The following is a 24707-nucleotide window of genomic DNA, read 5'->3' on the forward strand; positions in this document are numbered from 1 at the left end:
ACAATAAATACTACTACAAAAAAAGAAACAATCATGTCAGCTTTAAATCTACTGACCAAAGCTCTTCTGATAATACTACGGACCTGTCAGAACTCTCAGATAGAGGTGCTGAATCAGCAGGCCATGACTACAGGACAGGCAAACCAAGCAATTGCTTGGGCCCTGAGCAGGCTGGGGGGCCCCGAGCAGAGCCAGTGCTTGCCCGTCCTGTAGCGACGGGGCAATTTCACGCATCACCAGGGCTGGATTAACAATCGTGCTGTTGGAGCTTGTGCTCCGGGCCCCAGGCACCCAGTCAAACGAGGGCCCCCAAATGTCTGACATTTTTTTTTAAAATAAACTCACTTGCAGCTTTGGAGTTCTCAACTCACCACAATCACGCTCCCCCCACCCCCGCTGCACTTGGTATCTTCCCTCAGCCCCGGACTCTTCTCTCAGCCGTCTGAGCAGGAGGAGGGGTGAGGAGAGAGCACAGAGCTGTGAGGAAAAGAGACCGCAGAGGCTGTACAACATGGGCACTGACTAAAGTAGGTGTCCCTGCATGTATATATGTGTATAAGCAGGTGTGTGGATGTATATGTGTGTATATATATATATATATATGTGTGTGTGTGTGTGTGTGTGTGTGTGTGTACATATGTGTATGTCTATGTACTATGCCTGTGTGTGTGTGTTACTACTGTGGATGACTATATGTAAAGTGCATGTGTGTATCTATATCAGTGTTTCCCAACCAGGATGCCTCCAGTTGTTGCAAAACTACAACTCCCAGCATGCCCTGACAGCCAAAGGCTGTCTGGGCATGCTGGGAGTGGTAGTTTTGCAACCTCTGTAGGCATCCTGGTTGGGAAACACTGATCTATCTGTGTGTGCATGGTGCATGTATAGTATGTAATGTGTACAGTATGTGTGTGTATGATGCATGCACAGTCTGTAATGTGTACAGTATGTGTGTGTATGATGCATGCACAGTCTGTAATGTGTACAGTATGTGTGTGTATGATGCATGCACAGTCTAATGGGTACAGTATATGTGTGTGTATGATGCATGTACAGTATGTAACGTGTACAATATATAATGTGTATGATGCATGTACAGTATGTAATGTGTACAGTATGTGTGTGTATGATGCATGTACAGTATGTAATGTGTACAGTGTGTGTGATGCATGTACAGTATGTAATGTGTACAGTGTGTGTGTGATGCATGTACAGTATGTAATGTGTACAGTGTGTGATGCATGTACAGTATGTAATGTGTACAGTGTGTGATGCATGTACAGTATGTAATGTGTACAGTGTGTTGTGTGTGTGATGCATGCACAGTATGTAATGTGTACAGTATGAGTGTGTGTATGAAGCATGCATGTACGGTATGTAATGTGTACAGTGTGCTGTGTGTGTATGAAGCATGCATGCACAGTATGTAATGTGTACAGTGTGTGTGTATGATGCATGTATAGTATGTAATGTGTACAGTGTGTGTGTATGATGCATGTATAGTATGTAATGTGTACAGTATGTGTGTGTGTGTTTGAAGCATGCATGTACAGTATGTAATGTGTACATGGTGCGTGTACAGTATGTGTGTATGATGCATGTATAGTATGTAATGTGTACAGTTTGTGTGTATGAAGCATGCATGTACATTATGTAATGTGTACAGTGTGTTGTGTGTGTATGAAGCATGCATGTACAGTATGTAATGTGTACAGTGTGTGTGTATGATAGATATACAGTATGTAATGTGTACAGTGTGTTGTGTGTGTATGATGCATGTACAGTATGTAATGTGTACAGTGTGTGTATGAAGCATGCATGTACAGTATGTAATGTGTACAGTATGTTGTGTGTGTATGAAGCATGTACAGTATGTAATGTGTACAGCATCTGTGTGTATGAAGCATGCATGTACAGTATGTAATGTGTACAGTGTGTTGTGTGTGTATATATTGCATGCAGTGGCGGATCCAGGGGGGGGGGGGAACAGGGAAATTAATCTGGGGGGTGGGGGGGGGGGCAATTGCCCCATCACTATTAAGGACATCCCTATTAAGGACATCCCATGTCCCTGTTAACCTTCTGCGGCCCTTGCAGGGACCGCCGGGGGGTAGCGCACGCCGGGACGTCACTGACGACCCGTGCGTGCGCCTATTGGAAAGCAATGCGGAGGAGCGGAGCAGCAAACAGGACATGCGCTGGCCAGCATGGTAAGTGTCCAGCGGCACATCAGCTTCACTGCTCCGACCACCAGCAGTGGTCGGAGCACTGAAGTAGGGCAGTAAACAGGCATACAGCCTCCAGCCATAAACTGTATGGCTGGAGGCTGTATGTCTGTGGGGGAACATACTACACCTAATGTTGGGGGATTATACAGCACCTAATGTGGGGGAACTATAGCCTAATGTGGGGAGAACTATACTGCACCTAATGTGGGGGAACTATAGCCTAATGTGGGGAGAACTATACTGCACCTAATGTGGGGAACTATACTGCACATAATGTGGGGGAACTATAGCCTAATGTGGGGAGAACTATACTGCACCTAATGTGGGGAGAACTATACTGCACCTAATGTGGGGAGAACTATACTGCACCTAATGTGGGGAGAACTATACTGCACCTAATGTGGAGAACTATACTGCACCTAATGTTGGGGGAACTATACTGCACCGAATGTGGGGGAACTATACTGCACCGAATGTGGGGGAACTACAGCCTAATGTGGGGGAACTGTACTGCACCTAATTTGGGGAGCTGTCCGATCGCCGAATGACTGCTCAGTGCCTGAGATCCAGGCATGAGCAGTCATGCGGCAGAATCATCGATCACTGGTTTCCTATGAGAAACCAGTGATCAATGATAAAGATCAGTGTGTGCAGTGTTATAGGTCCCTATGGGAGCTATAACACTGCAAAAAAAAAGTGAAAAAAAGTGAATGAATATCATTTAACCCCTCCCCTATTAAAAGTTTGAATCACCCCCCTTTTACAATAAAAAAAAAAGTGTAAATAAAAATAAACATATGGTATCACCGCGTGCGGAAGTGTCCGAATTATAAAAATATATAATTAATTAAACCGCTCGGTCAATGGCGCGCGTGCAAAAAAATTCCGATCAATAAGTCCTATCAATGCAAAAATGGTACCGTTAAAAACTTCAGATCATGGCGCAAAAAATTAGCCCTCATACCGCCCCATACACGGAAAAATAAAAAAGTTATAGGGGTCAGAAGATGACAATTTTAAACGTATTAATTTTCCTGCATGTAGTTATATAGGTTTGATTTTGTGGTACTTCTGGAAAAAATCATAAGTAGGGTATCATTTTAATCGTATGGACCTACAGAATAAAGATAAGGTGTCATTTTTACCAAAAAATGTACTACCTAGAAACGGAAGCCCCCAAAAGTTACAAAACGGCGTTTTTTTTTTTCAATTTTGTCGCACAATGATTTTTTTTTCCATTTCACCGTAGATTTTTGGGCAAAATGACTGACATCATTACAAAGTAGAATTGGTGGAGCAAATAATAAGCAATCATATGGATTTTTAGGTGCAAAATTGAAAGAGTTATGATTTTTTAAAGGCAAGGAGCAAAAAACGAAAATGCAAAAACGGAAAAACCCCCGGTCCTTAAGGGGTTAAATAAAAAAATAAAAAAGTTTACCAGTGGAGTACCCCTTTAAAAAAGTGTTGGTTTTAAAGAAGTTATGTTAGTATAATTTTCTGATTACATATTCTCTGTCATTTCAAAAGATTTTTCATGTGCCTAATGGTTTTGTTACAATACTTCTGGGGAGAAAAGAAGAGGTAAGAAGAAGATGCACAGGCTTCACAAGGTGCTTTGTGATGAGAAAAAAAACAGCAGCACAACAAACTAAGCACGGACCTGTTGCTGCTGCTGAGAAGCTAGAGTTAAAGGGGTATTCCAGGATTTTTTTTTTATTTGACCATGCTACAGGGGCTGTGAAGTTAGTGTAGTTCATAATATAGTGTCTGTACCTGTGTGTTATGGTTTTCTCACAAGTCTTATGTGATTTTCACCCCAATACAGTGACCCCCCGACCTACGATGGCCCCGACATATGATCAAATCGACATACGATGGCCTCTCAGAGGCCATCGCATGTCGATGTCAGCATTGACATACGATGCTTTTTTATGTCGGGGCCATCGCATTAAGTGCTATCCGGCTGCGCAAAATGCTTAAGCTGCTGCCGCATAGCAGCTTAATGTTCCCCGTGTGGTGCGGTAAGTATTACTTACCCCTCCACGATGCTCCTGGGTGCCCTCCGGGTCCAGCGCTGGTCTTCCGGTGTCTTCTTGAAACTCTCCGATGACGTCAATACGCTGCTGCGCACGTCATCCAATAGAGATGGCGTACGCAGCGGCGTAATGACGTCGATACGCAGGCCCAGTAAGGCCTTGCGGAAGACAGTAGAGGACCGGAGAAGACAAGGAGAGCCCAGCGGAGGCCCGGGGTCACCATTGGTGGCGGCGGGGACACCATCGCGAGCGGCGGAGACAGGTGAGTACAGCTTCCTATACTTTACATTGTCGAATTCATCATATGTTGAGAGATTCGTGCAAACGATGGCTCATTTGGAACGAATTACCATTGTATGTTGAGGGACCACTGTATTTATTTTTAACAGCATACAAAATGACTGTTGTCTCAGATTTTTCCCAGGTTGCAATGGGCCAAGACCTGACTTACTAGTCAGGTGATGACAGCTGTCTGCTTCAATGGGTGGAGCGATCGCTTGGTGGGAGAGAGATCAATCTGCAACTAAAACAGCTGAAGGCACCCTGATTGAAAACCACAGGTCTTTTGAATGGATGCAGCTCATTTAAGTTTCAATGGGTGAGGTGGTTGATGTCTGGGAGGGAGGAAAATTGAATTATGGGATTTGTAGGCAAAAGAAGAAAACTTTAACAAGAAATACCAGTTCACAAAAAGCTAGCCACAGTATTATGGTAATCTCACAACATAGCCATTTAGCCCCAAGACAAGCGGGTTTACACACTGCAGCACAATGAACATACAGCAGTAGGTACACTGGTACTTACACAAAGGCCAGCTGCTCAGAACTTTTAGTGATCAGATATGAGAGAGAAACCCTTATTTACCTATTATGCACAGTGAGGATCAACTTCAGAAGGCTGACTGGCTAAGCTTGCAGCTGCACAGCCTAGGCTTTCTCAGATTGCAGAGAGGTAAGATACCTAGTGGCCAAGACTTCGGAGCTGTTTTTTGGGGGGGATTAGGAGTCAGTTTAAGTAAATAAAGTAATTTACAAAGTGTTAGGGATCGCATATGCTGTCAAATGACAGTGACCATAAAAAGCATTACTATTAAAGAAAAAAACTTTTTTTTTCATATCGTGTCATAGAGATGTGGTAAAAGTTATTATTGGTCAGGGTTTGAGTGTTCAGACCCCTATAGATTGCTAAAACGAGGTAAAGAACTCAAAAATGCAATTATCACACAAAGGTAAAAATGCAAGAAAAAGCTGTGGCAGTGGAAACTTGGCCAAAGAGCTGCAGTCCCTTTGATTTGCTGATCAATAGGTTTTAAGTGGTGGAACACTGCAGACTAAACATTGATGACCTGCTCTTTTAAGACAACCAGAAAACAGCAGGGTTTATTAACTTCAAATAATATTTCTAATATGCAAGTAGACAATAAAGATAATGATTACAAAAGCTGTTTACAAGTGGTGCAGTCTATGCAGAGAAGGACAGGTTATGCATTGTGAGTTCTCTTGCAGTACATGAATGTATAAATAATTCCAAAACTTAATATAATTACACGCATCTATAAATGACCATAACAACCAAGAGAGTGGGCTATTCTTACATTTATGTCCTCAAAAGAAAAGAATATTATCAGGGAAAAATGGTAGTACAGTTCTTGTAGGCAGAATTTGGATGGACTTTGCAATGATTTCTGTTTCACTTTTGTTAATGTTACATCACTGGCTGGTCACTGCTTGTCGTAGAGGAATGGATTGAGAGGGAATCTTTTGGCTTCTTTCTGCAGAAAGTCTTTTCAAACGTTCCGTGTAAAAACCATTAAAATCTAACCTGTAAAATATAACAAGAGTGAGAATATAGACACTTGTAGTATAATAAACAAAAATTTCACATATGTGGATACAATTTTATCCTTGCTTTATACAGTTGTCTCAACAGATCACAATCTATAGAAAATAACCAAAATGTAAAATTGTCTTTGTTGTCCATAATAATCCATTAGAGCGCAGCTTTGAGTTCTTAAACTGCTGTTAAAATGAAAGCGGAGCTCTGATTGGTTACTACAGGCAAGAAAGATGGTCTTTCTTTCATACAGTTTAATTTATCTGACAAAATTAAGTAAATGAGCAGACAACGCCCATAGGTAGGACCATTTTACCAAACCAAAGTATCCACCTGTGCTATTCGTGTTAGCAATGTACCACACCTGCTTAATGGAAAGCCATTTCTGTTAAGTGTCTGACATTGGAGAATGAATGTACTCTAATGCCATGGCCTAGGAATCCCTTTGCCATTCAGTCAGTCTAAGAGAATTCAAATCATGGCTTGTTAACATCAATTTTTCACAGACATGCATATTGAAATCATCCCAGATCCACATAAGGGGCATTTGAGCCCTGATCTGCAGAACAGGAACACCACTTTTCAATAAAGTACTAGGGCGGAGGTAACAGAGAGCTAGAAAGGGTTCAGTTTCCAATATAGACAAGGGAACAGATTCCCCCAATTCAGCTTCAGTTTAAGGGGGCGTGGTCCAAGAGAGTGAGACAGATACTCTACTGGAGTTATCAGTGGCAAGGATGCAGTATCCATCAGTATCTTTTCTAGAGAAGGAATCATATGATGTTATCACAGACTAGTATGAGGGCTTGTTTTTTGCGCGACCAGTTGTCCTTTGTAATGACATAACTCATTATATCATAAAATGTATGGCGCAACCAAAAAACACTATTTTTGTGGGGAAATTAAAAAGAAAAACACAATTTTGCTAATTTTGGAAGGTTTTGTTTTCACGCCGTACAATTTATGGTAAAAATGACATGTGTTCTTTATTCTGAGGGTCAATTCGATTAAAATGATACCCATTATTATATACTTTTCTATTATTGTTGTGCTTAAAAAAAATCACAAACTTTTTAACCAAATTAGTACGTTTATAATCCCTTTATTTTGATGACCTCTAACTTTTTTATTTTTCCGTATGAGCGGCGGTATGGGGGCTAATTTTTTGCGCCATGATCTGTACTTTTTTTGATACCACATTTGCATATAAAAAACTTTTAATAAATTTTTATAATTTTTTTTAAATAAAATGTTATTTTAACATTTTATTTTAATAGTTCGGACATTTACGCACGCGGCGATACCAAATAGGTCTCTAAAATTTATTTTTTACGCTTTTTGGGGGTAAAATAGGAAAAAACTGATGTTTTACTTTTTTATTGGGGGAGGGGATTTTTCACTTTTTTTTACTTTTACATTTTTTTAAATTTTTTTTTACACTTGAAAAGTCCCCATAGGGGACTATTCATAGCAATACCATGATTGCTAATACTGATCTGTTCTATGTATAGGACATAGAACAGATCAGTGTTATCGGTCATCTTCTGCTCTGGTCTCCTCGATCTCAGACCAGAGCAGGAGACGCCGGGAGCCGGAAGGAGGAAGGTGAGGGGACCTCCGTGCGGCATTCTGAATGATCAAATCCCCGCAGCAGCGCTGCGGGTGATCCGATCATGCATTCAAATTGCGCACTGCTGCAGATGCCGGGATCTGTATTGATCCCGGCACCTGAGGGGTTAATGGCGGACGCCCGGCCATTGCCGGCGGGTCCCTGGCTGCGATCAGCATTCGGGATCAGCCGCGCATGACACGGGCATCGCTCCGATGCCCGCGGTTATGCACATGACGTAAATGTACGTCCTGGTGCGTTAAGTACCACCGCACCAGGACGTACATTTACGTCCTGCGTTCTTAAGGGGTTAAATGACACAATTGGTAGTGATTGCTGCAATTAAGTGTTCAGTGACCAACATAAGCATGATTGCCGATGACTGTCATTAAAGGAAAACTCCAGCAAATGAAATTACCTTTATATAGCTGCATATGTTAAAAGTTATATAACTTTGCAACATAAAGTTTAATCTTTGCTGAGCACATATCCTGTTTCTCTCAGCTTTTCCTCAATGTGTGATAAGATCTACTGGACTTCCTGCCTGATGGCCAGCGTCTACAGTAAAAGACACAGCAAACTCTTCTCCTCAGCTCAGAGAGCAGTGCTTCAGTGTGCCGTGTGTGATTGCCCCTGATTGGCTGAGGCTCACACACCTCCCTTATCTATATTCACTGCTCAGTCTTTAAAGGCAGCCCCTCCTAGAAGCTCACATAGGAAACAAGCCCAGGGGCTGATGGTTTGTGTAATTTGTTTGCCTCACTGCTGGATTTTAAAAGGCTGTTTATGAGGGCTATGGAGGCCTGATTTTGAAACAGCTGGGATGCCTTTTGAAGACATTTTATTTTTACCACTTTAGGCTGAATATCCCCTTTAATGGTGAGTGCTAATAGCATCCGGCGACCACCGTTACCGTCTGACGCAAGCTCAATCTCAAATACATGTATTATATGTCGCCAAAGGGATAAAATTATTTTGGACACTTTAAGAAGACATTTACAATTTTTCTTACCTATATATGATATTAATCATGCTGTGCTCGCAGTCATTGGTGCTGTACATGCTCAACTTATCAAGAAGGTCCATGAGATGTGTTGAAAAATTGCTATCAAAATTATTGATGGTTGATTCAAAACCAGTTGAAGACTGAAATGCATCAACATGTTCTGCAAGAAACTAAGTACCACACAACAATTAAATTAAATAAATGTACTTAGTCTGTTCCTAGGAATGCACAGATTAACCATTTACCTTAGAGGTGAGTTTCTTTTTAACAGCTTCTTCTGACTTCTCGCTTTGAGTAGGAGGGCCCATCATTGTTCCATGCTCCAAGGTCAAACGCTCCATCTCTGTCTGCACCTGCATGCTCTGTGTAAACCTCTGACAAAAAGGGGACATTTCACAATTAAATGCATTAATGTGGTGCAGGTTATTTCAAAAACATGCCATACTGGCTAACACAGAGCAAACATTCTGTTTTTTTAACAGATGCAATGTTCTTGCAGATTATCTGTTCTGGAATCTGCACTAAAAATCTGAAATTTATTTAAAAACTGCAGCACACCCTATGTTTCTGCAGACTTATGTGACCAATTTCATCCCTTGCAATGGTGAAATATTTGACTTTATCTTTATGCAGATTTTTAGGCTAGTTCCACAGCATTTTGTGTATGTTGTTTTTTAATTAGAAGAATCAATAAGTCCACCTTATTGGAAAAAAACAAAAACTAGAAGGCTATAGAATTCTACTAACAGTTAACCAAATATTTTGCAAAGTTGTCTTAGCCTAAATCGTAACTGTTGAACTCAACATAAGACATCTATTTTCAATAGGGACAGATTTTGGAAGGTTTGCAGTATTTGCCAAAGTATGACTGTATTTTGGCACATAAACAGTCTAAAATAAAGCCCTAGCAATTAATTTACGACCATAACAATTACAGCTGTAAAATTAAACTCTTTGAGGCTACAGACAATTTTATTTTTATCCTGTCTTCTATAAATCATAACTTTGTAATGGCAGTTTTCATTTTACCATAAAATGTACTGTAAATAAAAATAAAAAAAAATACCCCATTTACTGGGCAGTGAAGATAATATGCTGAACCAAAATAACATTAATGCTTATGAAGAAATATAAAATCCCATCCCTTCCCCAATATCGCGCCACATCCCTACCCTTCAATTCCCTGGTTGAACTTGATGGACGTATGTCTTTTTTCAACCGTACTAACTATGTAACCAGATTTTTTATTTCGTCTGACACCATCTGATTTGCCGATAACAACCAATCACTGCTCAGCTTTCTTGGTTACCAATTATAATTCCCCTTTTATTTTACCAGTCCTCTGGTGAAATAAAAGTGGAATTGTGATTGGTTGCTATGGGATAATAAGACAGTTTTGGTCTGTGTCTTGTCATTATTCTTTGGGTCAGTACGATTAACGAAATTATATATAGTTTTGTTTTTACATTGTGGGATCATTAATGTTACATTTTTATAGACTGTCTGTTTTTGCCTATACATTTGTGAAATCCCCATAACTAGATGGCCTCCATGTTGGAAAATGCAGTCCAATGTACATCCTGTTCAATGTATGCAATCCCTGAACAACAGTTTGAGGGTGCATATTGTTGTGCGAGATGTGTGGTAGTTGTCCGTTTGGAAGCCCAGATCCTGCGTCTAGAGGGGCGACTGGCAACAATGAGAAGCATTAACAACATGGAGAGGAGTCTCCTGCTCACTGAGTAGGCACTCTCGGGAGTAGAGGTGGGGGAGGACAGTGGGACGGAGTTGCAGGACAGTCAGGCAGTTAGCTGGGTTACAGTTAGAAAGCGGGGTAGGGGAAAAAGTGTCAGGGAGGCTAGTCCTGAACTGGCACACCCCAACAAGTTTGCCCGCTTGGCAGATGAGTGGGATGCCATTACAGAGCTAGCAGAACTGCAGCAGGATACTGCCTCTGACCGCCAGGGGGGTGTCTGCTCCAGTAAGGAGGGAGGGAGGAGTACAAGGCAGGCCAGACAGGTACTAGTGGTGGGGGACTCAATTATTAGGGGGACAGACAGGGCGATCTGTCACAAAGACCGGGATCGCCGAACAGTGTGTTGTCTGCCTGGCGCACGAGTTAGGCACATCGCGGATCGGGTTGACAGGTTGCTGGGCGGGGCTGGAGAGGACCCAGCAGTCATGGTACATATTGGCACCAATGACAAAGTAAGAGGTAGGTGGAGTGTCCTTAAAAATGATTTCAGGGACTTAGGCCGCAAGCTTAAGGCAAGGACCTCCAAGGTAGTATTTTCTGAAATACTACCAGTACCACGAGCCGCACCAGAGAGGCAGCGGGAGATCAGGGAGGTAAACAAGTGGCTCAGAAGCTGGTGTAGGAAGGAGGGTTTAGGTTCATGGAGAACTGGGCTGACTTCGCTGTCGGTTACCGGCTCTACCGTAGGGACGGGCTGCACCTCAATGGGGAGGGTGCAGCTGTGCTTGGGGGGAAGATGGCTAGAAGGGTGGAGGAGTGTTTAAACTAGGGACTTGGGGGGAGGGAACCTACAGCAAAGAGGGGGAAGATAGTGTAGACAGAGAGGTGGGAATTATAAATGTACCTGGGGGTGGAGCGGAGGGAGGGGTTAGAATAGTTAATAGGAATAGGCTTCATAGGAAAATAAAACTTACACCCTTGAATCCCATTAACCCCAATAACATAAATGATGGAAATGTAAAGTGTATGTTCACAAATGCCAGAAGCCTAGCAAATAAAATTGGGGAGCTTGAGGCCTTGATACTGGAGGAACATATTGATATAGTTGGGGTCACTGAGACATGGCTGGACTCCTCGCATGACTGGGCTGTCAATCTGCAGGGGTTTACATTGTTTCGCAAAGATAGAATGAACAGAAAAGGTGGTGGAGTCTGTATGTTAGAAGTGGTATGAAAGTCAGTGTGAACGATGCCATAGTGTGGGCTGATTCTGAGGAGGTGGAATCACTGTGGGTAGAATTACAAAAGGAGGGAAATACTGAAAAAATAATACTTGGTGTAATCTACAGACCCCCTAATATCACTGAAGAGATAGAAGGTCGGCTGCATAAACAAATAGAGAGAGCCACCCGGGCAGGTACAGTGGTAATAATGGGAGATTTTAACTATCCTGATATAGATTGGGGTCCGGGGTTGGCTAAAACTTCAAAGGGGCGACAATTCCTAAATTTATTGCAGGATAATTTTATGGGCCAGTTTGTGGAGGACCCAACAAGAAGTGATGCCTTGTTGGATCTGATCATTTCCAACAACGCAGAGCTGGTTGGTAATGTAACTGTGCGGGAAAACCTTGGTAATAACGACCACAATATAGTTACTTTTGACTTAAAATGTAGAAAACAAAGACAGACAGGGAAGGCAAAAACATATAACTTTAAAAAGGCAAATTTCCCTGGGCTGAGAGCTGCACTACAGGACATAGACTGGGGGAGGTGTTCTCAAATACTGATACAGAAGGTAAATGGGACATCTTTAAATCAACTCTAAATAACTATACAGCTAAATATATACCAAAGGGGAACAAATATAAACGATTAAAACTAAATCCTACATGGCTGACAAATGTTAAAAGAGCAATAAACAACAAAAAAATAGCCTTCAAAAAATTAAAATCTGATGGGTCAGCTATAACATTTAAACAGTACAAGGAGCTTAATAAAATCTGTAAAAATGTAATAAAAACAGCAAAAATTCTAAATGAGAGACAGGTGGCCAAAGAAAGCAAAACTAATCCTAAATATTTTTTTAGATATATAAATGCAAAAAAACCAAGGAAAGAGCATGTAGGACCCCTTAATAATGATAATGGGGAGGTTGTCACAGGCGATAAAGAGAAGGCGAAGCTACTGAATGGGTTTTTTAGTTCTGTATATACAAGGGAAGAAGGAGGAGCTGACATTGGCCTGGTCAGTGCTGGTAACACATCATGCAATGTACTGAACTGGCTTAATGTAGAGATGGTACAAGGTAAGTTAAGTAATATAAATGTAAGCAAATCTCCAGGGCCAGATGGATTGCACCCAAGAGTTCTTAGAGAGGTAAGTTCAGTAATATCTGTACCCCCTGTTCATGATATTTAGAGATTCTCTGGTGTCTGGTATTGTGCCAAGGGACTGGCGCAAGGCGAATGTGGTACCAATCTTTAAGAAGGGCACTAGGTCTTCCCCAGGAAACTATAGACCGGTAAGTTTAACGTGCATTGTGGGTAAATTGTTTGAAGGACTTATAAGGGATTACATACAGGAATACATAGGGGATAATAGTATTCTAAGTAATAGCCAGCATGGGTTTACTAAGGATAGAAGTTGTCAAACCAATCTCATTTGCTTTTATGAAGAGGTGAGTAGAAGCCTTGACAGAGGAATGGCTGTGGATATAGTGTTTCAGGATTTTGCTAAAGCGTTTGATACTGTCCCTCATAGACGTCTGACAGGTAAGTTAAGGTCTTTTGGTTTGGAAATTTTAGTTTGTAACTGGATTGAACACTGGCTGATGGATCGTACCCAGAGAGTGGTGGTCAATTATTCGTACTCTGATTGGTCCCCAGTTATTAGTGGTGTACCCCAAGGTTCAGTACTGGGCCCGCTGTTGTTTCATTTATTTATCAATGATATAGAGGATGGTATTAACAGCTCTGTTTCTATCTTTGCAGATGACACCAAGCTTTGTAGCACAGTACAGTCTATAGAGGATGTGCATAAGTTACAAGATGACTTGGATAGACTAAGTGTCTGGGCATCCACTTGGCAAATGAGGTTCAATGTGGATAAATGTAAAGTTATGCATCTGGGTACTAATAACCTGCATGCATCGTATGTCTTAGGGGGGATTAGACTGGCAGAGAAGGATCTGGGTGTACTTGTAGATCACAGACTACAGAATAGCATGCAATGTCAGGCTGCGGCTTCCAAAGGAAGCCGGCAGGATATTGTCATGTATAAAAAGAGGCATGGACTCGAGGGATAGGGACATAATACTCCCCTTTTATAAAGCATTGGTACGGCCTCACCTGGAATATGCTGTTCAGTTTTGGTCGCCTGTTCATAAAAGGGACACTGTGGAGCTGTAAAGGGTGCAGAGACGCGCGACTAAACTAATATGGGGCATGGAACATCTTGACTATGAGGAGCGATTAAAGGAGTTACAATTGTTTAGTCTTGAGAAGAGAAGATATGATAAACGTATATAAGTATATTAATGGCCCATACAAAAAATATGGAGAAAAACTGTTCCAGGTTAAACCCCCCCAAAGGACGAGGGGGCACTCCCTCCGTCTGGAGAAGAAAAAGTTTAGTCTCAAAGGGCGACACGCCTTCTTTACCATGAGAACTGTGAACTTATGGAACAGTCTACCTCAGGAACTGGTCACAGCAGGAAAAATTAACAGCTTTAAAACAGGAACAAAATAACATTAATGCTTATGAAGAAATATAAAATCCCATCCCTTCCCCAATGTCGCGCCGAGCCCCTACCCTTCAATTCCCTGGTTGAACTTGATGGACATATGTCTTTTTTCGACCGTACTAACTATGTAACTATATAGTTTCCCTAACTTAAATATTTTTCTTCGCCATATGATGACTTGATATTTGTGGTAACAATTGTACTTTGTAATGACATCCTTCATTTTACCATAAAATATACTGAAAAACAGAAACAGCGTTGTTATGCCAATTGCGCCAGTTGGTAAAATTAGATGCCCAAATTTTTGTAGTTTTTATCATATACTAGCTGAGTACCCGGCATTGCCCGTTTTTTCCCTTCCTAATCCTTGTTGTGGAGTAAAATCAACAGAGGAAGCTTTTGACTTCATATCCCGTCCTCATATATTGTTGTCCTATCCCAACTCCATATCCCGTCCTCCTATCTCGACCTCCTTTTCTGACTTCCTTTCCCGTCCTCCTATCTCGACCTCCTATTCCCACCTCATATCCCGACTCGTAATATGTGTACCAGGTATTAAAATATCTCCAGCCGTACGGAAGTTATGTGGGAACATACATTTCCCATTGATTTGCAACGAACTTTAAACAAAAACCCAGACCCTCACAAATGGGGGTAGTTAAGGGTTAAATTAACTATCCTATATTTTAAGTGGACATATAAGTAACATGTGACCAAGTATTATCGAAATATCTCCAGCCGTTTGGAAGTTATGCAGTAATATATATTTCCCATAGACTTGTATGGGACTTAAAAAAAAAAAAAAAAAAAAAAAAAAAACCCGACTGTCAGGCCCAAGGCCTGATTATTAAAATCCTATATGTGTATTATAAATTATAACTGTGTGTGATGGATTGTCCAGGACATGGGTGAGAGGTCATTCCGACGGTGTGTCCTTTTGTGTATTGCATTTTATTGGGGGTCTGGCTGTTTGTTTACATCTCCTATGAAGTCAAAGGCTTTTTTGAAGTCATGCACTCTGGTCCCATCCTATAATCAAACAGATAAGGGGCCAGGAAGAGAGAAGACCTGGTGGGATCAGTGGGAGGGGGGAATGGAGTCTCCCTCCCAAGAAAGCAGATATGATATTTAAAACAATTCTAGACTCAGGGTGTGGAAGGCTGTGCCCAAAGCTGACAAGACCATCCTAAGAACAGCTGGACTCTCACTCTCATGGGCTGATACCATCATGCTGTAAGAACTTCATCTTTTGTTTTCTGAACTTGCCTTGCTAAACTCTTTTATATATTTTTGTAACTGTATGTAATTTGTTTCTGTATTTTTATGTAGTCAGCACTGTGATACCTTTTATCAGATAAAATGTTTAATTAATCAGCTCTGGTCTTTGATCTCTAAATATATGAGCTCACCTTTCTGAAGGCAGCTCTGGTGGAAACACGTTTATCTAAGGGTTAATTTGGTGACTTGCTGGGACTAGTAGTGTATACCCAGAGGTCTGGTGGCCTTAACCCTTGCACCATCACACTCTCTCTCTAGCGTCTTAGCTGGACCGATAGGGTGTGATCGTGACACCGACCCTGGCAAAAGGGGGTGAGTAAGGGTTAAATTACCTATCCTATGTTTGTTGTTGACATATAAGTAACATGTGTGCCAAGTTTCATGTTATTATCTTTAGCCGTTTGGACGTGATGCTAGAACATACACATATACATACACACACACACGTTGAGTTTTATATATATATAGACTAGCTGAGTACCCGGCGTTGCCCGTTTTTTCCTTCCTAATCCTTGTTGGGGAGGAAAATAAACAAAGGAGGAAGCTTTTGACTTCAAATCCCATCCCCATACATTGTTGTCATATCCCAACCCCATATCCCCTCCTCATACCCCGACCTCCTATGCCGGCCTCCTATCCCGACTTCCCATCCCGACTTCCCATCCCGTCCTCATATCCCGACCTGTAATATGTGTACCAGGTATTGAAATATCACCAGCTGTACAGAAGTTATTTCCCATTGATTTGCATGGGACTTTAAACAAAAACCCTGACCCTCACAAATGGGGGTAGTTAAGGGTTAAATTAACTATCCTATATTTTAAGTGAACATATAAGTAACATGTGACCAAGTATTATCGAAATATCTCCAGCCGTTTGGAAGTTATGCAGGAACATATATTTTCCATAGACTTGTATAGGACTTTAAACATAAACCCCGCCCCTGGCAAATGGGGGTGAATAAGGGTTAAATCACCTATCCTATGTTTGTTGTTGACATATAAGTAACATGTGTGCCAAGTTTCATGTTAATATCTTTAGCCGTTAGGAAGTTTTTGTGGAAAATACATACATACACACACACACACACACGTTGAGTTTTATATATATATATATATATACTAGCTGAGTACCCAGCGTTGCCCATTTTTTTCCTTTCTAATCCTTGTTGGGGAGGAAAATAAACAAAGGAGGAAGCTTTTGACTTCACATCCCGTTATCATATTTCGACCTCATATGCCATGCTCACATCCCGTCCTCCCGACCTCCTATCCCCTCCTCCTATCCCGACCTCCTATCCCGTCCTCATATCTCAACCTCCTATCTCGACCTCCTATTCCGTCCTCCTATCTCGACCTCCTATCCAGTCCTCCTATCTCGACCTCCTATCTCGACCTCCTATCTCGTCCTTCTTGCCCATCCTCATATCTCATCCTCCTATCTCGATCTCCAATCACGTCCTCCTATCCCGTCCTCCTATCCAATCCTCCTATCCCAACCCGTAATATGTGTACCAGGTATTGAAATTTCTCCAGCGGTACGGAAGTTATGTGGGAACATATTTCCCATTGATTTGCATGTGACTTTAAACAAAAACCATGACCCTCACAAATGGGGGTAGTTAAGGGTTAAATTAACTATCCTATATTTTAAGTGGACATATAAGTAACATGTAACCAAGTATTATCGAAATATCTCCAACCGTGTGGAAGTTATGCAGTAACATATATTTCCCATAGACTTGTATGGGACTTTAAACAAAAACCCCGCCCCTGGCAAATGGGGGTGAGTAAGGGTTAAAATCACCTATCCTATGTTTGTTGTTGACATATAAGTAACATGTGTGCCAAGTTTCATGTTCGTATCTTTAGCCGTTTGGACGTGATGCTGGAACACACACACACACATTGAGTTTTATATATATATCTATATCTATATCTATATATATATATATATATATATATATATATATATATAAAACTCAATGTGTGTGTATGTATCTATGTATGTTCCAGCATCACGTCCAAACGGCTAAAGATATTAACATGAAACTTGGCACACATGTTACTTATATGTCAACAACAAACATAGGATAGGTGATAGGTGATAGGAGGTCGGGATATGAGGACGGGATAGGAGGTCGGGGTATGAGGACGGGATATGAGGTCGAGATATGATGACGGGATAGGAGGTTACTTATATGTCAACAACAAACATAGGATAGGTGATTTAACCCTTACCCACCCCGATTTGCCAGGGGCGGGGTTTATGTTTAAAGTCCCATACAAGTCAATGGTAAATATATGTTACTGCATAACTTCCAAACGGCTGGAGATATTTCCATAATACTTGGTCACATGTTACTTATATGTCCACTTAAAATATAGGATAGTTAATTTATCCCTTAACTACCCCCATTTTTGAGGGTCAAGGCTTTTGTTTAAAGTCCCATGCAAATCAATGGGAAATGTATGTTCCCACATAACTTCCGTACAGATGGAGATATTTCAATACCTGGTACACATATTACGGGTCGGGATAGGAGGTCGCGATAGGAGGTTTGGATAGATGGACTGGATAGGAGGACGGGATAGGAGATTGGGATAGGAGGTCAGGATAGGAGGTCGAGATAGGAGCAGGGGATATGAGGATGGGATAGGAGGTCAGGATAGGAGGTCGAGATAGATGGATTGGAGGTAGGGATTGGAGGTAGGGATTGGAGGTCGGGAGAGGAGGTTGGGATAGATGGATTGGATAGGAGGACGGGATAGGAGGTAGGGATTGGAGGTCGGGAGAGGAGGTCTGAATAGGAGGTCAAGATAAGGATAGGAGGACGGGATAGGAGGTCGAGATAGGAGGACGGGATAGGAGGTCAGAATAGGATGTCGGAAAAGGAGGTCGAGATAGGAGGATGGGATAGGAGGTCGGGATAGGACATAGAGATAGGAGGACGGGATAGGAGGATGCGATAGGAGGTCAAGATAGGAGGTCGAGATAGGAAGACGGGAAAGGAGGACGGCATAGGAGATCAGGATAGGAGGTCAAGATAGGGGATGGGATAGGACGGGATAGGAGGTCGAGATAGGAGGACGAGATAGGAGGTCGGGATAGGAGCTCAAAATAGGAAGACGGGAAAGGAGGACGGCATAGGAGATCAGGATAGGAGGACGGGATAGGAGGTCGAGATAGGAGGTCGGGATAGGAGGACGGGATAGGAGGACGGGATATGACAAAAATATATGAGGACGGGATATGCAGTCAAAAGCTTCCTCCTTTGTTTATTTTCCTTCCCAACAAGGATTAGGAAGGAAAAACCGTGCAACGCCGGGTACTCAGCTAGTATATGTGTATATATATATATATATATATATATATATATATATAGATTACTACTTGTATAAAGTGAAACAAATCTGGCACCCACTGCGTATGAAGCATGCTCAGCTTTTGAGCCCACTTTACACACCCAGAGCAAGCACAAGCTGCACATGTATGACGAAGGGGTTATCATAGGTCAAGAAAAAAAATATCTGTCACGTAGACAAGGCCAAGCCAAGCCCCCTGAGATTATAGTAACATTGGCATTGTCTTAGGCTGTGGTGAGATATGAAAAACATCTGGGACAACACAGGATTAAAGCGGCAAAGACTACTGAACTTCTGGGGGCAGGAGTCACGAGCCCGCTCCATACACACTGCAGAGTACCGCATGCATCTCCCCGTGCAGACATGCCTCCTCCCCTCAGCTTTCCGAAGCTACAGCTGGGGGGAGTGAAGGCAGAGGATGCAGGTCTGCACGGGGAGCAAGAAGCCACGCCCCCTCATCTCCCCCCACACGTCTGCAGAGCAGGGGAGAGAAGACATACACAGCTTCTCATCTCCCCTACTCTGCTTCGGAGGACACAGGTTTCTACAGACGGGGGCTGCAGAGTATGGAGCGGGCAGGAGTCGGCAGCCCGCTCCATACAGACTGCAGAGGTCTGGGCGACTTGTCAGGTCCGGCCCTGCTAAGGCCGGACAAATTCACCTGCCCGGCGCCCGGAACTGCTTGTCCCGGGCGTTGGGCGATAGGAATTCTACATCCCTGGCAAGTGTTTAAAACAATAGCATATTTTGTGACGATGGTGTGATTTTTAGATAAAAGTCTGAACCTGGAATACTCCTTTACCCCTTAAGGGACAAAGCCCATTTTGGCCTTGAGTACACAGACAATTTTCATTTTTTGTTTTCATTTTTTCCTTTAATCCTTTTAGGAGGCATAATTCTTGTTTTTGCACAAACAATTGTACTTTGCAATAACATGTTTCATTTTACCATAAAATGTACCACAAAACTTTATAAAATGTACCACAAAAAATTATTATTTGTGGGCCGAAAATGATAATTGCAATTTTGCAACTTTAAGGGGTTTGGTTTTTATGCAGTGCATTTTATGGTAAAAATGATATGTTCTCATTATTCTGTAGGTCAATGCACTTAAAACAATACCTAGGTTATATAGTTTTTCTATTACTGTACTACTTGATATGCGTAAAATACTTTTTTCTGAACCCTAAAACTTTATTTTTCCATATACAGGCATATATGAGGGCTTATTTTTTTACCTCGATCTTATGGGTATTTTTGATCTTTTTCTAGTCTTTTTTCCTGATATGTGATGTGATAAAAAAAATCGGTATTTTTAGTGTTTTTATGTTAATTTTTAATGTTATTTATTTATTTTCTTTATCTGGCCACTGGGGGGTCTCCCTTCTGGTCCAGACCACATTACGTCTGCTCAAAAGCACAGACTTTGGTCTCTTGCCAGTCCAGCAGGAAACCAAACTCAGGAAGGGTGGTCTGGCCATAGGCAGTGAATAGCATTCGCTCTCTGCTTGTGTAGCCAGACAGCACTTCCTGAGTTTGGTATCCTGCCAGGAGACCAAAGTCTGTGCTTTTGAGAAAACAAAATGCAGTCTGGACCAGAAGGGAGACCCCTCCAGTGGTCAGATTTATAAGGCCATGAAAGGGACATAATTATAATTTTTTTTTTTTTTACAGGGAGTAAATTACAAATCTTATTTATTTTACCTGCTGTATCATATGCCAAAAACATTTTTTATTGTGACAGTGTCCATTTAAAGAAACTTTTCCATTACAACACCTTTGGCAAGGGACACTGCAGTGGAGCCATTGCTGGAGTAGTGGTGAAAAAGGAGTGAGAATAGGTTTTCACTGCTTTTATATGCCTTTATCATGCTTGTAGGGATTTTTTTTTTAAACAACAAACAGCTTTGAACTACCAATAAGAACATTTGCATTGTGGGAAATAAATCTTTTTACCTTAGTACCTGGTCTCAGCGCTCCTGTTCATCCCGCCCTGTTGCTTGGAGAAATTGGTTTTATTTGGATTTTATCGGCGTGGAGTAGCTGCAGAGACCGCCCTGTATTGCACCTTTATCCATGGTTGTACTTGGACGTAGTACAACCTCCTTTGGTAAGTTACCTATTTTATGTCTCGATGTCACACTACGGAGCACATCCTTGTTCTCTTTTTTACTTCAATAAGAACAGTATCAGACATATACTGAAGCAAATAAAGGTCTGGAATAAATAACTAGAGCACCCCTATTTTACATAGTCAACTTAATTAAACTCTTCCTGGCACACCTGCAATTACTGCCAACAGCCAGGGGCTTAGCTATAGAGATAGCAGTGGCAGCGGGGCCCTGGTGCCTAAGGGGGCCCCAAAGCACATCTGCCCCATAATAGAGCAGTAGAAATAATTGGCATATGGGGCCCTGTTGCAGATTCTGCATCGGGGCCCTGAAGCTACACGCTACGCTTCAGGTAACAGCCTCTTATTTTCATCAGTCACACAGGCTTAACTGCTGTTGATAAACTTGTGCTGCTATAAAATCTGCTATTTGTTTTAGCAGTGTGATAAGCCAGACCTGGCAAAGTTGCAATTAGGAATAATGGTTTATGCAAGTCAGGTAGGGACCTTTGTGACCCAAGTTGATGGGTGTGTCAAGGTCTACTGTTTCTTTGATCATATATCAGTATGCAAAGACTGGCAACACATCTGCAGACAGATGCAGCTCTGGTCGAAGGACAAAGCTTGACGCAAGGGAAAGAAGAACAATTTGTCAAATTGTAGCCAAAAACACAAAACTATGACCCCTCAAAATATTACAAAGTTCAAAGAAAGTTTAGTGACACCAGTATGAGTGAAAATCCTCAGGCATGCAAAGCACAAAGTGTATTTTGTAAAATAGCTCTTCTATTTATTTTGTTCAACCTCTGTAGATATCTGCTTTAAATATTTTTGTTAACAGTCCATTCTAAGCAAAATTTTCAGTTGTGGGAGCAATATTTACCTGCATGCAGTTGGTGAACATAACACAAACTGACATCAGCTTTGAGAAGATCTTAAGAAGCTCTGGATTGGTAAGCATGCAATCCTTCAAACAGTTGTCAAGGAAACTTGTGTGGTGACCAAGTACATCATCTATGTTCGAAGCCTGAGGAAAAAGTAAAAGAAAGATAAATAAAAAAACACACATGAAAAACACAAAAAGACATTTATTGAAATGTAATATATATATTCATACATACATACATACAAACACAGTCATGGCAGTAAATGTTGGCACCCCTGAAATTTTTCTAGAAAATGAAGTATTTCTCACAGAAAAGGATTGCAGTAACACATGTTTTGCTATACACATGTTTATTCCCTTTGGGGGAGATTTATAAAAATCTGTCCAGAGGAAAAGTTGCTGAGTTGCCCATAGCAGCCAATCAGATCGCTTCTTTCATTTTTCACAGGCCTCTTCATAAATGAAAGAAGCGATCTGATTGGTTCCTATGGACAACTTTAGCAACTTTTCCTCTGGACAGGTTTTGATAAATCTCCCCCTTTGTGTGTATTTGAACAAAACAAAAAAAAGGAGGAAAAAAGGCAAATTGGACATAATGTCACACCAAACTCCAAAAATGGGCTGGACAAAATTATTGGCACCCTTTCAAAATTATCGAAAAATAAGATTGTTTCAAGCATGTGACGCTCGTTTAAACTAGGGCAAGTAACAGGTGTGGGCAATATAAAAATCACACCTGAAAGCAGATAAAAAGGAGAAGTTCACTTAGTCTTTACATCTGTGTGCGCCACACTAAGCATGGACAACAGAAAGAGGAGAAGAGAACTGTCTGAGGACTTGAGAACCAAAATTGTGGAAAAATATCAACAATCTCAAGGCTACAAGTCCATCTCCAGAGATCTAGATTTGCCTTTGCCCACAGTGCGCAACATTATCAAGAAGTTTACAACCCATGGCACTGTAGCTAATCTCCCTGGGTATGGACGGAAGAGAAAAATTGATGAAAGGTGTCAATGCAGGATAGTCCGGATGGTGGATAAGCAGCCCCAAACAAGTTCCAAAAGATATTCAAGCTGTCGTCCAGGCTCAGGGAGCTACAGTGTCAGCGCGAACTATCCATCGAGATTTAAATAAAATGAAAAGCTATGGCAGGAGACCCAGGAGGACCCCACTGCTGACGCAGAGACATAAAAAAGCAAGACTACATTTTGCCAAAATGAACTTGAGTAAGCCAAAATCCTTCTGGGAAAAAGTCTTGTGGACAGATGAGACCAAGATAGAGCTTTTTGGTAAAGCACATCATTCTACTGTTTACCGAAAACGGAATGAGGCCTACGATTTTGGGTCGCACTGTACAGCCCAGTGTCAGAAAGTTGGTTTGTGTCCGAGATCTTGGGTCTTTCAGCAGGACAATGACCCCAAACATATGTCAAAAAGCACCCGGAAATGGATGGCAACAAAGTGCTGGAGAATTCTGAAGTAGCCAGCAATGAGTCCAGATCTAAATCCCATTGAACCCCTGTGGAGAAATCTTAAAATTGCTTTTGGGAAAAGGCGCTCTTCCAATAAGAGACCTGGAGCAGTTTGCAAAGGAAGAGTGGTCCAATATTTCGGCTGAGAGGTGTAAGAAGCTTATTGATGGTTATAGGAAGCAACTGATTTCAGTTATTTTTTCCAAAGTGTGTGCAAGCAAATAATAAGTTAAGGGTGCCAATAATTTTGTCCAGACCATTTTTGGAGTTTGGTGTGACATTATGTCCAATTTGCTTTTTTTCCTCCCTTTTTTGGTTTAGTTCCAATACACACAAAGGGAATAAACATGTGTAAAGCAAAACATATGTTACTGCAATCCTTTTCGGTAAGAAATACTTCATTTTCTAGAAAAATTTCAGGAGTGCCAACATTTATGGCCACGACTGTATATTTTTTTTTTTTTGGGGAGGGGGGCGCGCAGGCGTCATACTCCAGCTTAGGAACAGCATTACACAGGGGGACAAGAGCAGGACAAACAGAAGCAACGTGGGAGTGCTGGAGGGGAGTACAGGTTCATTTATTTTTTATATAAAAACACAGGTTGGCACAAGATAGTTCTAATCCCCCCCAACTGGATAACCCCTTTTTCTTTATTAAAACTAACCTACCAATATACCTTATTGCTCAAAAGGCTATCGCCGGGCAACAAAAAAATTATATAGGACTCATAATTGTTCCTCTCTATGGGAAATATTTATTTAAGAATGAAGAGAAACCAGAGTGTATATACTTTTCCTAAACTTTTTTGAAGCATGACATTCTATTTCACTATTAACTATCTGAGGCCTTCAATGTTAAAAATGGCACCAGACAGGGGTGTCTGCGGTCACCCCTGTTATATATACTAACAATGGCACACCTGGCCATTGCTATACGCAATAAACTAGATATTAAGGGGGTAAAATTGGGACAAGTTCATCACAAACTGGCCTTATATGCAGATGATCTGCTGTTATATATATAACCAACCCGAGAGTTTTGTTTCCATCTATCATAAGGGAGCTGGAACACTTCGAGAGATTAGGTCATTTCAAAGCCAATTTAAAGAAGACTGAAGGGATTAACATCTCTTTGCCTGACAATGACTTAGAGAGTTTAAAAACGTACTTCTCGTTTGTCTGGAAAGATCATAGTATAACCTATCTGGGGGTACAGATTCCTTCTCAATTGGATAACCTGTTCTCACTGAACTACGGTACCTTCTAGTATAGAATAAGATAGCCATGAACTTAAAAGCTTACTAGAATAAGTTTGTGTCTTGGTATGGGTGGTTGAATATAATTAAAATGGATAAATTACCAGAGTGTCTATACGTCTTTCACGATTTCCATAAAGGTTCTGAGTCACTTTCTTAAGGTAATCCAACAAGAGAGTTAGCACA

At 41.4% G+C, this 24707-nt stretch overlaps 1 protein-coding gene across 2 annotated transcripts in view; it reads right to left on the reverse strand.

Annotated features, from left to right (window-relative positions):
* Window positions 1-5618: 5618 nt before the first annotated feature.
* The window catches only part of TUBGCP2 (tubulin gamma complex associated protein 2), a 104441-nt gene continuing 85352 nt past the window's right edge, over window positions 5619-24707 (reverse strand). For both annotated transcript variants that reach the window (XM_056531204.1, XM_056531206.1), the window contains exons 15-18: window positions 21791-21934; window positions 8961-9089; window positions 8722-8885; window positions 5619-6088 (exon numbers count right to left, since the gene is read on the reverse strand). In XM_056531204.1, the coding sequence (XP_056387179.1) occupies window positions 5977-6088; window positions 8722-8885; window positions 8961-9089; window positions 21791-21934 (549 nt within the window). In that variant the 3' untranslated portion in view covers window positions 5619-5976. The remainder of the gene's footprint in view (window positions 6089-8721; window positions 8886-8960; window positions 9090-21790; window positions 21935-24707) is intronic.

Source organism: Hyla sarda, chromosome 7 (genome assembly GCF_029499605.1).
Source record: "Hyla sarda isolate aHylSar1 chromosome 7, aHylSar1.hap1, whole genome shotgun sequence".
NCBI lineage: Eukaryota > Metazoa > Chordata > Amphibia > Anura > Hylidae > Hyla > Hyla sarda.